Source organism: Pseudorca crassidens, chromosome 12 (assembly GCF_039906515.1).
Source record: "Pseudorca crassidens isolate mPseCra1 chromosome 12, mPseCra1.hap1, whole genome shotgun sequence".
Lineage (NCBI taxonomy): Eukaryota > Metazoa > Chordata > Mammalia > Artiodactyla > Delphinidae > Pseudorca > Pseudorca crassidens.
Window position 1 is genome coordinate 82,357,579 of NC_090307.1, and position 18,988 is coordinate 82,376,566.

The following is an 18,988-nucleotide window of genomic DNA, read 5'->3' on the forward strand; positions in this document are numbered from 1 at the left end:
GGGGTCTTGGGACATGTTCCCAGAAGGTAAGGGGGGACTACTGCCCCCAAAATACGGCTCTTCTAAAAAGCTTCTGAATCTAGCTAGCTTTGGGGCACCTCCTTGCCAACCCACACACACACCACATACACACACACACACAGAGCAGTGGTCTCCAGCTGAATAAGAACATATGCTTTGGAATGACTCAGAATCATGTATTAAAACTCACGCTATTAGTTAAAGTATAGTTACGTGATTCCTAATACAGTCCCCACCTCTAAGCCAGTGCCTAGCTTCGCAGGTTAATTTCACTGGTATACCACCACCTCTTGCCTGGATGGCTGCAGTAACTTAACCCATCTCCCTGAAGCCGACTCTTGTCATCCTGCTGTCCACCACACCGTGATCAGAGGGCCTCTCTGTACCATGAGAACCAGACCCTCCACGTCCCTACTCAAAATCCTGCAAAGGCTTCCTGCTCATTGCAAATAGAGCAAAATCCAAAACCAAAGGCCCTGCCTACCTCTTCTCGGACCACTTCCCCCGTGCAACCGGAAGCTCTGGCTACTCCAACGTGCTTTCTGGACACCCACTGGACACCCATGGGCTAGTGCCAGCCTCAGGGACTAAAGTGCTGGCTCCCAGCCATTGCCCACCCAGGTTCAGATTTCTTCAGAGCACTTCCCACCATCTGAAAAACGTCTTACCCATGAACTTACTTATCCTCTGTCTCCCTGCACAGAATGTTAGCCTCCCAAGGGCAGGGACCTTATCTATCTTGCTCAGTCATGCCACAAGGCTTAGAACTACATGTTTTACAATGAACGAATGAATGAATGTGCCAAGCACTTCGTGCCCCAGGCAGTCTCAGTTTAAAGGTCACAGTGGGACAAAGAGTTCCAAAATAAGAAGTGAGCTGAATCAATGCTGACTTGAGAAAGCGCTCTGGCCCTCACACGGGAAATGCTCAGTATTGGTTCTGGATGGCACTGTCACGATGACACACATGCTGTCCCATCCAGGGGACGCTCAAGCACTGGAGGGTGGGTGGGAGTACGTGACCTCCAGGCTGGCCACGGCACACGTCCACCTCCCCCAGCACCGAGTTCCAGACCCCGCTGGAACTAGGTCCTATCAGGAGCCTGCAGTGTGTTTTACAGAAGGTATAGCCAACCAACACATCACAGACTCCACTCTGAGCAAAAAATTGGATAGAGACATTAGGAAATCTGTCAGGCACCCCCACGGAGCCTGATTCTCTCAATGGGCAGAAACCAGCAAGATGTCTTTATAAAGAGGAGCGGGGAAGAAAAGAGACTCAAAAGCACCCCTGGGCCCATCTTCACCCCTAAATAACAACAACAAATATGAAATGAACACCCACTCTGCTCCCGGCACTAACACTACATGCTCTGCGTGACCCCACGATAAACCCAGCAGGTTGGCACGAATAACCCCCACTTTATACGTAACGGAAGTGATGCTGAGAGGTCAAGTGCCTTGTTTGCACAGCTAGTGAGGCAAGGAGCCTTGACTTGAACCTACATCTGCCTGGTCCCAAAGCCTAGACTTGCAACATTCCGTCCCCCAAAACAAAGAATGCTTGTATCAGCTCTAAAGTTAAAAGCTGGAAAAGTTGGCCATCAACTGCCACACGCATGGCGAGTGAACTTAAGAAGTAACCCAAGCGGGCTTCCCTGGTGATGCAGTGGTTAAGAATCTGCCTGACAATTCAGGGGACACGAGTTTGAGCCCTGGTCCAAGAAGATCCCACATGCCGTGGAGCAACTAAGCCCGGGCGCCACAACTACTGGGCCTGCAATCTAGAACCCGCAAGCCACAACTACTGAGCCCACGTGCCACAACTACTGAAGCCTGCATTCCTAGAGCCCGTGCTCCACAACAAGAGAAGCCACCGCCTGCACACTGCAACGAAGAGTAGCCCCCACTAGCCGCAACTTGAGAAAGCCCGCGTGCAGCAATGAAGACCCAACGCAGCCAATAAATAAATAAATGTTCCTTAAAAAAAAAAAAAAGAAGTAACCCAAGCTTCTTGATCAGTTTCCTTGTCTGTAAAACAACGGGTTACCACTGGGATTAAATGAGAATGTTCATCACGCCCTTAGAGTAGTGTCTGGTACAGTGAGTTCTCAGTAAAGTCATCTCTTTCGCCCTTATTATTAGGCTAGTCCGTCGATCCTGCACAGTCTAGCAGAGTCAGGATTGTTAGAGGCAGGGCAGTGTACTGGTCCAGGCTATGGGTCTAAGTCTCAGATCTGTTACTACCTGCAAAACCTCAGGCAAGTAACCTAACCTTGCTGATGAGCCTCAGAGTCCTCCTCTGTAAAATGAGGATAATACCAGCTACCTCATACAGTTATGGTGAGATTGTGACGACTTAATGGACAACTCACGTGAAGGGGCATTCGGCACAGTGCTGGGCGCACAGGAAGTACTCAAGAGACGACAGCGTCCATGAGCAGCTGTATAAACTGTGCAGAAGAATTGGAATAATCCCTGGCCACTTCTAGTTCAATCTGACAAATGTTCACTGAAGGCCTGCCAGAGGCAAGGCTCCGCTGCATGCAAAGTGTGGAAGACACCATCCCCAACCTCGATGAGCGCTGAGCAGCTGGGCCAGACACAGGGCACAAGGAGGAGGGGTGAGTGAGAAGGCAGGCTGGGGTCTTGGCACACCAGGCTTGAACACCCAGCTCAGGAGTGGTCATTAATTCTGTGCACATCGTGATGCTACTGAAGGGCTGAGCAGGAAAATGACATCATCCAACATGTGCTTTGGGAGAATTCCACCCTCTGTAGAGAATGGATTAGACCGGGGAAAACGGGAGGCAGATGAATCAGTCAGGAGGCTACTGCAGTAGTCCAGAACTCAATGAGGGGTGGCGGTGGGGACAGAAACCCGGGCATACACGCAAGAGGCACAACTTCGAAAACTCGGCAACTGATGAGATGGTGGGGGAGATGAAAAATAGTTTAAGATGACTCCGTTTCCTTGCCTAGAAAGGTAGAGAAAGTGGTAGTTTCTTAAATGAAATGAGGAAAACTAAACTGGCACCGAGTGGCTTACTGAGTGAGCAAGTGAGTCTGTGCTGGGAACAGGGATGGAGAGACACTAGTAGGACATTCTGGTGATGATGAGCAGGGCACAGTGGGAGGAAGGCCATGGGGGGGAGGAAGGCCATGGGGAAGTGAGAGTGACAGTCAATGGACTCAATGAGATCACCTCAAACAGGCTAAAAAAACAACTAAGGTGGAGCTTTAGGGGATGGTGCAACATCTCAAGGGCGGCCTGAAACAGACACGGAACAGGGAGAACAGCAGTCAGAGAGGAAGGAGGGAAAACCAAGTTTCCATAACGTGGAAGAGAAGAAAGGAGAAAGTTTCAAGACACTCGTGGCAACTAATGGTATCATGTGGTGGGGTGGCAACCACTAAACACAGTGGCTGGGTGGAATCCGTGGCTTCTGAGACAGTGATTTTCATAGAGTTGGAGAGGCTGGAAAAGAGGCATTGAGGGTAGGCTATTCTTTCAGGAAGTTCGTCAGAGAAAGGAAGGTGAGAGAGGTCAGGAGACTCAAGACAAGTAAAACAGAGAGAACCGAGAGAAATTCACTTAGGGGAAGGGACACTTGCCAAACTGGCACCGAGATTGGGAACATACAGCACCAGTTAGTCAATTACTGTCTTCTTAAGGGATCCGAGGCAACCATGCGAATCAGCATGTGTAGACCAGCAAAAAAAGGCAGATCTTCTGGAGCCTAATCCTCAGGACTGGGCTGGTAGCGCTTGGATCGGATTTCCTAAAGGTACCTTTAAGACAAATGAGAAGGCGGCAGAATGGTCCTGCCAGGCCTGCGAGGCGAGCACACACAGTCTAAATAGAGAACAGAATAAGGCAAGAAGAACAAGATGTGCTTGACTTAGAGAAGAAATTGAGCAAGAGGAGAAAACCCCACAAAATATACAGAGGCGAGTCTTAGGCACCTGGTCGGGATGACCGTGGGGTGGAAACAGCATGGGGCACTTAGGGCAGTGTCCACGGGCAGGAGCTGGGGAAGGTTTTGTAACTGATTTGGGAGGTACAGATGATGCATACCTTTGGGAACCAGAGCAGATTCTGCTACTGTTCAAACAATCAAAACACAGGTGAGGCTGTTTGCCATAGGGATCTGTAGGCAGTGCGCACAATGACAGACAGCCTTGGGCTGGAGGTGGAAAGGAACAGAGTTTTTAAGGGAAGATCACCCCCCCACCCCCAAGTATTTCAGTGAAAAGTAAGAAGGACTGATGGGAGAGTTCAGGCCATCTTCCGCTGGAATAAGTCCTCCCGGCATGGACGGTGGGAAGCAGTGAAGTACAAAACGTAGACATCAACAGACACGGGTCTCAGACTCGTCAACAAATTGAGAGCTGCGGCCATAAAAATGACTTGAATCGATCCACCCAGTGCTTACTGAGTGGCTTGTCTATGATAGGCCTGAAGGGATAGTGGAAGGCAAGGTCAATGCAGTCCCCTGTCCTCGCCAAGCTTACACTCAAGCAAATGAAAACTCTGGGGAGAGAGTGTGTATGCGTGTGTTCATGTACACACACACACAAAGTGAGAGCCTCTAAATGAAAAGAGGAAGAAGGCAGAAACATCCAAGAGCTACACAGTCCACCTACTCAATAAACCTGCAGAGGCTGAAAACAAGCCCAGCCTTTCCACCGCCATCAGCTCTCATCCCACCCTGCCCCACCCCACTGCTCAGTCACTGCCCATGATGGGCTTCTGCTTCTGAAAAGCACGTGAACCTGGGGACCCCACATAAATGTGCCCATTTCTCTTGCCTGTGGCATTTATTTGGCAGCCTAGCACAGTGGCTAAGAGACCCTGGAGCCAACTTGCCTGGGTTCAAGTCCTGGCTGAGCCGCCGGGAGCCATGTGACCTTGGGCAAGTTGCTTAGGCTCTCTCTGCGCTTCCGTTTTCTCACTTGTAAAATGGGAATGACGACGGTACCTTCCTTGGGGGCTGTTGTGCAGTTTAAGTGAGTTAACCTGTGTAAAGTGATTGGCTCAGAGCCTGGTACAGAGTCAGTACCCTGCAAGGATAAGCTGCTCTTATCTCCCTGCCCACCTGAAATTCTATGTGCCTCTCCACTGTCTTCTAAGAAGTTGAGGCAAATATTCTACCTTCCATTAGTCCACTTATAAACTCAGTTCCAACACCTGTGTTTTCTGAGGGTCTATAATGTCCTGTGCTCCAGGAAAACCAGGGTGAATAAGACCCAGCCCTGCCTTTGAGATCACAGCCGACGTGGGGAAACAGATATTCCAACAAAGGTGATCACTGTACTTTGGCAAGAACTGGGAATTGGCATTACCCATTAAGTGCCCCCATGTCAGATTTTTTGCCTTCCCCTCCCACCTCTCCTAAAGCACTTAGACATCCAATGTTTACACGATATTCTGCAGTCAGGGTGTTTGCTTTGTGTCCCATGAAGTATTTCACACATATGCTTGTTTAACTGGATAGGAAGGAACCCATTCTGGGACTGGGCCTTCAAATTCTGGCCCCCAGTCCACTCCACCCAACAACCACCTTTAAGCTACAGGGATCTGGAGGCTGCACATGAACTTGTGGTGGATCAGGATGTTCAAGCATCACTAGTGGAAAGTTCTCAGGGCCTGGGGAGCTGGGTTTCTGGTCTGGCATGACTTTGGGCTATTTAACTATTGCTGAGTTCTTTCCGTATCTTCTTCACATATATAGAGACTAGTGCATGCATGCATATAGAGACTAGTGTAGTGGTAATAACAAAAATAATAACAGTGGACATTCCGTGTGACTTTTCCATGTGCCAGGGACTAGAACAAGTGCTTTACATATTTCACATAATCCTCAAAACAGCCCTAAGAGGCAAGTATCATTATTACTTCACCTTGCAGTTGAGGAAACTGACATATGCAAAGAGGCCTCAGTAGAGCAAGGAAGAGGCACCCGAAACTGGTTCTCTGAAAATCTGGAAAGGCATTGGTGGAAGCCATTTTTCACTCTTCCACAGTCACAGTGTTTGGATGGCTGGTTCCAAGAATAAATTTTCAGATCCACCCAAAAGGAAAGGAAAAAGCCCTGAGTCAAAAAAGAAAGCCCCCAACAGGGGGGCTAAATATAGCCTATTCAGACACTGTCATCCCACAGATTCCAGTCTCATCGAAATCCCATTGGTCCTCTAAGATTGCCAGCGTCTCCAAAAGCATAAAACCAGCATGCGTAAAAACTAACACAAAATATAAAACCAAATGGCTTTTTCCTTCTAGAGTTTATACTGAAGGTTTGCAGAGATGCACTGCTTCTAGGAAGAAGGAGAGGGACCTAAAAAAAAATGTACCCCACGCTGAAAGAGGAGGAAGGAGGGCTAGGATCCATTATATTTTTAAACTTTTAACACACTGATTTCTGTTACTATCCCACCAGTGTAAAATTCAAGCCAACAGAGGCTCAGAGCAACACCCAGGCATTCAGAGCTTAGGGATTTAGTTTGGGTCATTGTTGGTTAAAAAGAAAGAGGCACCAGATTTGCACTAACTTTGCCCTCATCCCACCCCAAAGACGACCAAAACTAGTTCTGTAGGATCTCTCCCGTGCCCTCCAACTCAAGCTGCAAGGAATTCCCACTACACCTCAGACACAGAATGCTGAGATCAAGATTCCTGTGAAACCTAAAATGACGCACTCAATGGCTGGCTTAAAAATAGTCTGGGGTCCCAAAAAAGAATCCTAAAAAGTGATGAGCAAATGCAACAATTAAAATCATTCTCACTGCCAGTCTCTGTGAAAACTCCTCTTTCATTCAGCTCCACCTCTGAACATTTAATTCTTTTCACTGGTAACAGATCTGGGGTCAGTTTTTTCCAACGCAGTAGAGCAGCATCTGCAATTTCCTTGGTGGTGTAAAGAGTGAGTAACAGTACAGGTAATCAATGTGTGTAAATAAAAACCTGTGATGCTGAAACAGGGAGGGGAGAAGTAGAAACTCAGAAATACCAGGTCCCTGGTGGCAATGGTGGCGTCCCAGAAAATTCCCCCCCAACCTCCAAATGAATTTTGTTAACTATATGTTTACAAAACTGCAGGGGCTTCTAAGTAATTTCATCACTGCATCTTTTCTATTGAATTTCTAAACAATGATGATCCAATACGTCCAGGGTCACCTACATCCAACAGGTGGGGTGAATTTCCAAAATGATGTTGGAGGTTTCACCCATAGGGCTGTCCCTGGCAGAATAAACAAATCCAACAGCAAGATCACATTGTAAGATATAAGATGAAGGGAGATCATTCTGATTCCAACCCCAAATTGCCACGGAAAGGGCAATTAAAGCTCTCCCACCCAAAGACAGGAATACTTCAATTCCATCTTCCTCATAAAAAATACACGGTTTTGTTTGCATGGACTTTTTTTTCTTTTTTATGAGAATCTTAAGCATTCTGTCGGGGCATGAACAGAAGCTCATTTTATGCTCTAGAGATATATTTTGAACTACCAAAGGTAAAACAGCATATCTTCAAATACAGTGAGCAATATAAACACAATCTAGGGGGAAAGGATCATGAGTAAATTAAAACAACAAATATTTATCGAGTGCCTGGGCCTTAATACTGAGAGGCCCCTATCGGAGAGCTCCCTGAGCTTTCTGTGAGAAGCAGAAAGATGCAATTACAGTCTTCCTGAAAAATAAGCAATTAATCACACACTGCTTCCGATTAATTGCAATGCCTGAGAGCCCTCACATCATTCTGCCTTTGCCCGTGAAATCTTATTCCCTCACGTCCTTCCTGGTTTTTCAGATCATTGATTAGCACCCCAAGCAAGCTTTCATTCTGAGCCAGCTCGCCCACTGCTAACCAGAACTAGAACTCTCCACGCACCTCCGTCCAGTCCGACAGGTGACCTTCACCGTGCTGTGTGTGTCAAGGTTAAGCTGCCCACTAACCATACATCCTTTAACATTGGGCCTCCAATTCTGCCCTGCTCTTCGATGCTGGTACAAAACGTCCCAGCCCTGCTGGGCCATTTCAAATCCATCTGATGGCACATTCAACAGCTAGTGAGCTTTCTGCCTCTCCTCCCATTATCTAGATTGCTTTGGGGATGCAGAGCAAATTAGCCCAAAAGGTACAGCCAACACCACCAAAATCCAACCCCCAATTTTAATCCCAGCCACCAGGGAGAAAGGAAAGAAGGGTCCCCTCGGTCTCTTGCAACACAAACAGCTCTCTCAAATTCTATCGCAGCCCACAACGCTACCTCCCATCAAGTGCCCAGTTCCCCCCAGTTGTCTGAAATCTTTCCAGGAACATTACTGTCAAAATAGCACCCATGGGGAGACACTATCCAAGAATCTACATGACATCCCCTCAATTCAATATCTGAGCTACGAGCACAACAAATCAGGACTAAATGCTGCCAAGGGAAGATCAAATTCTGCTTGTTTTCTAAGTGGGCAGCGACCGATCACCCAACATTACCCCGAGAGGCTCCAAGTGAGGGAGCTGTGGCATCGGGGGAATAACACAGCCAGTCCAAGACCTTCCCAGGGAACTTGAACCTCTGAACGCAGAATGTCATCGGATCAGGAGAACGAAGCAAGACACTGAGCTCTGACATCCACAGAGGCTACTGCATTTTAGAGAAATTCCAGGAGGCTGGAAGCCAGGGACCTCCCCCCGCCCAACCCCATCCCCAAGTCCCAAGTGCCATACTAATGCGTTTTTCTTTAGCTTTTTCAAGAATGGAGAAAGACTGATCATGTCAAGAGGTTTACAGTAATATTTATACTTCCATTTTCTAGTCTCCCGGTTTGTTTTTTCCCTTGTGAAGCCCAGTTTCTGTGAATCAATGACTCGGCTACATCATACTCCCTCCTGGTGGCTCACAGTAACGGGGCTCTCTCTGGCTGCCAGTGCTTTGCCGGCTCAGAGGCTCAGCTGCCGGATTCCCCAGTCTTGCAGCAGACTTTGAGCTGAGCCAAGTACCATCTCTCTGTTAGAGCTCTGGTACAGCCACTTGCAGCTCAGGTAACCCCATCGGGAAGCCTTTGGCTCGTGAGAAACGGATTTTAGGATTCTTTCAATACTGCCAAGAGAGCAACCTCCATCCACCCACCTGAGAGATAGAGGGCTACACAGATGGAAAAATAGATAGACAGCTCATCTTAACCCTGCACGTTCCTCCCTTCACCGAGGCTCTGCACTGCTAGGTATCTCCCACTATCTCCTCCCCTCTAAAGAAGACCAAAGACTGAAAAACTAACCCAAAGTACTCGATTGACAATTATGATGCTATGGACAGGAAGAGGTACCTTGAACACAGCAAAAATGAGAATATGAACAGTCTACCCCTCCCAAAGCCCAACCAGGTCAACTGCCTTCCAAACGCAAGCTGGTTAACAGCTTTCCTCCACTGCACTCCCCCCAGGCTGCCACTGCCACCGCCGCCACCTTTGGGCTCTATGCCTTGCATCAATGCAGGTCCCTTAGAAAAGTCAAAATTTCACTTACTCAGATCTACCAAGAATTCCCAGTGCCTTGCTATACGAAAACCCCACAAACGGCAGTTCTTCTCCTGAGAAACCTGAGGGGTTCAGCTGGCACGGAGAGGATGAAACCCACGAATTCTTCTCTGGTTCATCAAAATTGGAGGTGTCATCATCAGACTTGAGGGTGGGAACGAAGGGGGGAGGAGCTGGTTAAAGAAAAACAAGAAGGGGTGGGGGGGGGGAGAAAAATTCAGACGGATTCAACACTGTTGCGGAGAAGAAAATCGTCTCACTCCTTCAGCGTTCCCGATGGCACTGCAGCGCCTGCTTTCAATCTAGCTCACACACAGGCAGACCCAGCCTCTGCTCGGCTCTTACAGCAACAAGAGATTAACCCCTTCCCTGCCAACATGGCCACCAACCCGCAGACGGGCTGCCTTCCCTGCTGGGGTAAACTGAAGGGTAAACTCAAACAGGTCACTTGGTAGAACAAAAAGCACTTGGGGAACTCGTTGGAGCAAGCCACTCGTTCCTGATATTTCCAGAATGATGCTACAGAGCATCAGATGGCTGGTGCTGGTGTACCAGATGACCTAAACCTTTTTATTTCCTCTTCCAGACAGGTCCAAATTATTAATATTTAGTGCTAATCACTGGGATAAGATGGAATTTCTACATTTCGTGGATTAACTGGACTGAGAGAAAAGAACAGGAGAGAGAGTTTGGGAGGCATGTAACTCATGTTAGGATAGCTCTGCAGTCCAGCCCATTCATATCCGGATGAGTATACTCGGAGCACTTATGTACCACTTTTTTTTCTTTTTTTTTTTAGTTCATTATCCCTCCTCCCCAGCTCGATCATGCCCCTGAATCCGCCGCAGTTTAATCAGCATAACGAAATGCCAGCCAGATAAAGTTCTTCCCGATGATGTACGGCACCCCTGTGCACTGACGGTGTGGATGGATGGCTGCGTCCTACCTCATTAAGGCATGACTCCTGGCTAAGGACGTCTTACATCTTCTCCACTTCCTGCGGACCTACTAAGCTCTCTCGGTCAGGGAGTTGGACATTCGTTCATCGGTCACCAGGAAGCCGCCCACTGTGGTGGGCTCCCAGGGGTATAGCCAGCCAGAAGCGTTACCATGGCTGCGGGCTGAGGCGTCTGTGGTAGGTGGGCCGGGTAAGCTGGAGAGCCGGGCATCACATCCCCCGCAGTGCAGGCTTCATGCTCGCCACTCTGTGCGTGCGTGGTCTGGCGGCAACCCCGCCTGGCCACCTGCGTGGCAGGGGCCAGTGCTGATCTGAGTGACAGAGCAGCATGAGTCACGGCCAGAGCTCTGGAGAGCGCCCCCTAGGACAGTTGTCACAGCGCTTCCCAGCCCAGGCTTCTTTTTTAACTCCTTGCTTTCTGCACAAAAGCTGTGTGCCAGATAGGAGCAGCAGTCTATTTTCCGCTTATGGACTCCAAAGAATCTGGTTGTTTCCAAAGTTCCCCAATGACAACAACAACATCGGGAGCAGCAGGCAGCATCAGGAAGGAGACAAAGGTGAAGGGATGTGGAGCGGCAGGAGATGAAGCCAGAATGAGGAGGTCTGGCAGCTCCCGGGAAATGCAAAAAAGAACATTCTCAGAACTCAGGTGCGTTGAGATGTGGTAGGAGACTGAAAAACGTAAAATGTACACTTCACGAAAATTATTTAACACCTCGAAGCTCTCAAGAGAATTTAAATCTTCCCTGTGTCAGAATCTACTTGCTTAACATGTTAAAAATTAGTTGATGGAAAGAAAAATTACACGGAATGCTTCAGCCCACCTCCCATGTGTACTTTCCATCAACATGGGCTCAAATCCAATCGGATTTCAATTACCCAATATCTTTTATTAAAGAAAAAAAAAAAAGAAAAAAAAACACCTTTTAATGGAAATTATACTTCATGAGGATAAAAAAGAGAAGTTTCCCATCCCAAAATAAGGAAACTCAGGTAAAGACTGAGGAAATGTATGGAAAGAGATTTGCAGATGATATTAATATGGAAGCATCATGGCTGGTGGCACATACTTTGACTAAGTGGGTTCAAACCACAGCTCCACCACTTACCAGCACTGTGACCTTGGGAAAGTGCCTTAACCTCTCTGAGCCTCAGTTTCAACATACAGATAATTTCCTCAAAGGGCTGCTGGGAGGTTTAAATGAAAGAAATCTATATAAACTGCTTACTGGTACAGCTCTTAGCATACCGTAAACACTCCATAAAGACTACTTGCTATTAGGGCAGGAATAAAGAGGCAGACGTAGAGAATGGACTTGAGGACTTGGGGTGGGAGGGAGAAGCTGGGTCAAAGCGAGAGCAGCATAGACATATTTACACTACGGAATGTAAAACAGTTGGCTGGTGGAAAGCAGCAGCATAGCAAAGGGAGACTGACTCCATGCTCTGCGATGACCTAGAGGGGTGGGATAGGCAGAATGGGAAGGAGGCCCAAGAGGGAGGGGATTTGCTTTGTTGTGCAACAGAAACTAACACAGTATTGTGAAGCAATTATACTCCAATAAAGATCTGATGAAAAAAAAAAAAAGACTACCTGCTGCTGTTATTGCCCACATGACAGATGTTTATGACAGATCCTGCAGTCAGAAGGCTAGTGAGGCACAGCAGAGTCTGTGTTGAGTATTCTTTCCTGCACAAGACACAGACACTCACGTGGATGTTTGTGTTAATCGTACCATTTCATTCTTAGCAGAAGTTTAATTCCCTTTCCACTATATACTAATTTATCTTCGGGAGACTGAAATAGAATTCCATTTCTGAGTGAGGAGTATGATTAATATAGGGGCAGGAGCCACCCTCTGTGAAATAACTATGACTGAGAAATTCCGTACTATAAATAAGATCCCTCTTTAAAACTCCATCACACTCAAGGCTAGCCCATGTAGTCGAGATAAGATAAAGGGCCAGGTAATCTTCAATAAGAGGGAGAAGTCAACATGAAATGCCCCAGCTGGTAATAAGCGAGTTACTCACAGGACAGATGAAAAGCTAAGAATGTCAGAGCCTCTAGACAGGTAGTCAGTTGGGTACAATGGGAAACTCTGAAAAGAGGGGCTTCTAGCGGCCACATTTCGGCAGGGAAAAGAGCCACGGCCTCAAGCCAAAGAGAAGTGGGTGAAGTGGAAATCCTCAACCTAAGAGAAAGTGATGGATGCTCACCCTTGTCCAGAGCCCTTTAGAAGAGAAACAGGGCAGCTATTAAAACTGTAGCCCCAGGTAGGGTGTCTGCGTTTACAGTATCCTACATGGTGAGGGAACTATAAGCCAAGAAATTATCAGCAATATTGGTCCAGGATCCCTTAGGGCACTGGCAGATGTAAGTGGAGAAAAATCTGTAGGACCACGTTCACAACACAGGGCACACAAGACTCCTTCTCTCCCTCCCTCCCTCCCTCTCTCACTCCAACACACACACACACACACACACACACACACACACACACACACACACACTCCCAACTAGAAATGAGTTCACAATAAAAAGTAAAAACCAACAGCTACACATAACAAGAAAAAAGAAACCACCCAAACTACCACGAAGGAGCATCAGCAGATACAAAAGTGGGAGAATTAGCCCCCAAAAAACTGCAGATAAGAGAACAACCTAAAATGGACCATAAAATAAATTTTCATTCATGATCAAGGTAAATGAGTAGAAATTCTAATAAAAGAACAAGATACTCTGGAGAAAAGACAAAGCACATTTGAAAGGAACCAAATGGAACTTTTAAAAATGAAAAACATGATTGCGGAATTTAAAATTTAAAACTCACTGGGTGCATTAAACAGAGTAGACACAGCTAAAGAGAAAGCTGATGAACTAGCGGATAGATCTGAGGAAATCACATAGAACCATGCTTCACAAGGTGTGATCTGTAGACTTGCAGCATCAACAGCACCACCAGGGAGTTGGTTAGAAATACAGAATGGCAGGCCCTACACCATGCCCACTGAATCGGCACCTACATTCTAAAAAGATCCCCAGGTGATTTGTGAGCACACTGCAGTTGGAGAAGTGCTGATACAGAATGCAATACACAGAGACAAAGAGAAAGGAGACAGAGAATAAGAAGGTTCAATGCACCTCTAATAGGAGCACTGGAAAGAGAATAGAGAACTAGCTCAAAATCTGGATGCCACATTTTAAAGGATTATATAATCTAAAGATTATCAAGTATGTGACCACATCTATCTTGGGGGATTAATTCTCCCCTTTCTTGTACCTTATGGAAAAAGTCCCTTTTTTGATCCCCATAAAACATGATTTTTTCTTGTTTTTTGCTTTAAAAAAGATATTAGTAGGTCACTGAAATAACTGGATTTGCATCTACGTTGATGGAGGTATTCAATGCACCTAAGAACATAGCATAGTGCCAGGCACATAGCAGGTGCATAATAAATACATGCTGAATAGATAACAAACCCAAAACAATTAAGAAAATGGGAAAAGGAACATACATATCGATAATTACCTTAAATGTAAATGGATTAAATGCTCCCACCAAAAGACACAGACTGGCTGAATGGATACAAGAACAAGACCCATATATATGCTGTCTATAAGAAACCCACTTCAGACCTCAGGACACAAACAGACTGAAAGTGAGGGGATGGAAAAAGGTATTCCATGCAAATGGAAATCAAAAGAAAGCTGGAGTAGCAATTCTCGTATCAGACAAACTAGACTTTAAAATAAAGACTATTACAAGAGACAAAGAAGGACACTACATAATGATCAAGGGATCGATCCAAGAAGAAGATGTAACAACTGTAAATATTTATGCACTCAACATAGAAGCACCTCAATACATAAGGTAAATACTAACAGCCATAAAAGGGGAAATCGACAATAACACAATCATAGTAGGGGACTTTAACACCCCACTTTCACCAATGGACAGATCATCCAAAGTGAAAATAAATAAGGAAACACAAGCTTTAAATGATACATTAAACAAGATGGACTTAATTGATATTTATAGAACATTCCATTCAAAAACAACAGAACACACATTTTTCTCAAGTGCTCATGGAACATTCCCCAGGATAGATCATATCTTGGGTCACAAATCAAGCCTGGGTAAATTTAAGAAAACTGAAATCGTAACAAGTACCTTTTCCGACCACAACGCTGAGACTAGATATCAATTACAGGAAAAGATCTATAAAAAATACAAACATACAGAGGCTAAACAATACACTACTTAATAACCAAGTGATCACTGAAGAAATCAAAGAGGAAATCAAAAAATACCTAGAAACAAATGACAATGGAGACACGAGGACCCAAAACCTATGGGATGCAGCAAAAGCAGTTCTAAGAGGGAAGTTTATAGCAATATATTCCTACCTTAATAAACAGAAAACATCTCAAATAAACAATCTAACCTTGCACCTAAAGCAATTAGAGAAATAAGAACAAAAAAACCTCAAAGTTAGCAGTAGGAAAGAAATCATAAATATCAGATCAGAAATAAAGGAAGGAAACGATAGCAAAGATCAATAAAACTAAAAGCTGGTTCTTTGAGAAAATAAACAAAATTGATAAACCATTAGCCAGACTCATAAAGAAAAAAAGGGAGAAGACTCAAATCAATAGAATTAGAAATGAAAAAGGAGAAGTAACAACTGACACTGCAGAAATACAAAGGATCATGAGAGATTACTACAAGCAACTCTATGCCAATAAAATGGACAACCTGGAAGAAATGGACAAATTCTTAGAAATGCACAACCTGCCGAGACTGAACCAGGAAGAAATAGAAAATATGAACAGACCAATCACAAGTACTGAAATTGAAAATGTGGTTAAAAATCTTCCAACAAACAATAGCCCAGGACCAGATGGCTTCACAGGCGAATTCTATCAAACATTTAGAGAAGACCTAACACCTATCCTTCTCAAACTCTTTCAAAATATAGCAGAGGGAAGAACACTCCCAAACTCATTCTACGAGGCCACCATCACCCTGATACCAAAACCAGACAAAGATGTCACAAAGAAAGAAAACTACAGGTCAATATCACTGATGAATATACGTGCAAAAATCCTCAACAAAATACTAGCAAACAGAATCCAACAGCACATGAAAAGGATCATACACCATGATCAAGTGGGGTTTAACCCAGGAATGCAAGGATTCTTCAATATATGCAAATCAATCAACGTGATACACCATATTAACAAACTGAAGGAGAAAAACCATATGATTGTCTCAACAGATGCAGAGAAAACTTTTAACAAAATTCAACACCCATTTATGATAAAAACCCTGCAGAAAGTAGGCATAGAGGGAACTTTCCTCAACATAATAAAGGCCATATATGACAAACCCACAGCCAACATCGTTCTCAATGGTGAAAAACTGAAAGCATTTCCACTAAGATCAGGAACAAGACAAGGTTGCCCATTCTCACCACTATTATTCAACATAGCTTTGGAAGTTTTAGCCACAGCAATCAGAGAAGAAAAAGAAATAAAAGGAATCCAAATCAGAAAAGAAGAAGTAAAGCTGTCACTGTTTGCAGATGACATGATGCTCTACATAGAGAATCCTAAAGATGATACCAGAAAACTACTAGAGCTAATCAATGAATTTGGTAAAGTAGCAGGATACAAAATTAATGCACAGAAATCTCTGGCATTCCTATACACTAATGATGAAAAATCTGAAAGTGAAATTAAGAAAACACTCCCATTTACCACTGCAACAAAAAGAATAAAATATCTAGGAATAAACCTACCTAAGGAGACAAAAGACCTGTATGCAGAAAATTATAAGACACTGATGAAAGAAATTAAAGATGATGCAAACAGATGGAGAGATATACCATGTTCTTGGATTGGAAGAAGCAACACTGTGAAAATGACTATACTACCCAAAGCAATCTACAGATTCAATGCAATCCCTATCAAACTACCAATGGCATTATTCACAGAACTGGAACAAAAAATTTCACAATTTGTATGGAAACACAAAAGACCCCAAATAGCCAAAGCAATTTTGAGAACGAAAAACGGAGCTGGAGGAATCAAGCTCCCTGACTTTAGACTATACTACAAAGCTAGAGTAATCAAGACAGTATGGTACTGGCACAAAAACAGAAAGATAGATCAGTGGAACAGGATAGAAAGCCCAGAGATAAACCCACACACATATGGTCACCTTATCTTTGATAAAGGAGGCAGGAATGTGCAGTGGAGAAAGGACAGCCTCTTCAATAAGTGGTGCTAGGAAAACTGGACGGGTACATGTAAAAGTATGAGATTAGGTCACTCCCTAACACCATACACCAAAATAAGCTCAAAATGGATTAAAGACCTAAATATAAGGCCAGAAACTGTCAAACTCTTAGAGGAAAACATAGGCAGAACACTCTATGACATAAATCACAGCAAGATCCTTTTTGACCCACCTCCTAGAGAAATGGAAATAAAAACAAAAATAAACAAATGGGACCTAATGAAACTTCAAAGCTTTTGCACAGCAAAGGAAACCATAAACAAGACCAAAAGACAACCCTCAGAACAGAAGAAAATATTTGCAAATGAAACAACAAAGGATTAATCTCCAAGATTTAAAGGCAGCTCATGCAGCTCAATAACAAAAAAACAAACAACCCAATCCAAAAATGGACAGAAGACCTAAATAGACATTTCTCCAAAGAAGATATACAGATTGCCAACAAACACATGAAAGAATGCTCAACATTATTAATCATTAGAGAAATGCAAATCAAAACTACAATGAGATATCATCTCACACCAGTCAGAATGGCCATAACCAAAAAATCTAGAAACAGTAAATGCTGGAGAGGGTGTGGAGAAAAGGGAACACTCTTGCACTTGTTGGTGGGAATGTAAACTGATACAGCCACTATGGAGAACAATATGGAGATTCCTTAAAAAACTACAAATAGAACTACCATATGACTCAGCAATCCCACTACTGGGCATATACCCTGAGAAAACCGTAATTCAAAGAGTCATGTACCAAAATGTTCATTGCAGTTCTATTTACAATAGCCAGGACATGGAAGCAACCTAAGTGTCCATCATCGGATGAATGGATAAAGAAGATGTGGCACATATATACAATGTAATATTACTCAGCCATAAAAAGAAACGAAATAGAGATATTTGTAGTGAGGTGGATGGACCTAGAGTCTGTCATACAGAGTGAAGTAAGTCAGAAAGAGAAAAACAAATACCGTATGCTAACACATATATATGGAATCTAAGGAAAAAAAATAAAAAGGTCATGAAGAAACCAGGGGCAAGACGGGAATAAAGACACAGACCTACTAGAGAATGGACTTGAGGATATGGGGGAGGGAGAAGGGTAAGCTGTGACAAAGTGAGAGAGTGGCATGGACATATATACACTACCAAGCGTAAAATAGATAGCTAGTGGGAAGCAGCCGCATAGCACAGGGATATCAGCTCGGTGGTTTGTGACCACCTAGAGGGGTGCGACAGGGAGGGTGGGAGGGAGGGAGACCTAAGGGGGGAGAAATATGGGAACACATGTATATGTATAACTGATTCATTTTGTTATAAAGCAGAAACTAACACACCATTGTAAAGCAATTATACTCCAATAAAGATGTTAAAAAAAAAAAAAAAACTACAATGAGGTATCATCTCACACTGGTCAGAATGGCCATCATCAACAAATCTAGAAACAATAAATGCTGGAGAGGGTGTGGAGAAAAGGGAACACTCTTGCACTGTTAGTGGGAATGTAAATTGATACAGCCACTGTGGAGAACAGTATGGAGGTTCCTTAAAAAACTACGAATAGAACAACCGTGTGACCCAGCAATCCCACTACTGGGCATATACCCTGAGAAAACCATAATTCAAAAAGAGTCATGTACCAAAATGTTCATTGCAGTTCTATTTACAATAGCCAGGACATGGAAGCAACCTAAGTGTCCATCAACAGATGAATGGATAAAGAAGATGTGGCACATATATACAATGGAGTATTACTCAGCCATAAAAAGAAACAAAATTGAGTTATTTGTAGTGAGGTGGATGGACCTAGAGTCTGTCATACAGAGTGAAGTAAGTCAGAAAGAGAAAAACAAATACTGTATGCTAACACATATATATGGAATCTAATTAAAAAAAAAAAGGTCATGAAGAACCTAAGGGCAAGACGGGAATAAACATGTAGACCTACTAGAGAATGGACTTGAGGATATGGGGAGGGGGAAGGGTAAACTGGGACAAAGTGAGAGAGTGGCATGGACATATATACACTACCAAATGTAAAATAGATAGCTAATGGGACGCAGCCGCATAGCACAGGGAGATCGGCTCGGTGCTTTGTGACCAGCTAGAAGAGTGGGATAGGGAGGGTGGGAGGGAGGGAGACGCAAGAGGGAAGAAATATGGGGATATA

The 18,988-nt window shown here is 44.4% G+C and overlaps 1 protein-coding gene across 11 annotated transcripts in view; it reads right to left on the reverse strand.

The window, feature by feature from the left end:
* The window catches only part of CIT (citron rho-interacting serine/threonine kinase), a 167,990-nt gene that overhangs the window by 89,493 nt on the left and 59,509 nt on the right, over positions 1-18,988 (reverse strand). For all 11 annotated transcript variants that reach the window (XM_067700789.1, XM_067700794.1, XM_067700796.1 and 8 more), the window contains one exon: positions 9,549-9,732. In XM_067700789.1, the coding sequence (XP_067556890.1) occupies positions 9,549-9,732 (184 nt within the window). The remainder of the gene's footprint in view (positions 1-9,548; positions 9,733-18,988) is intronic.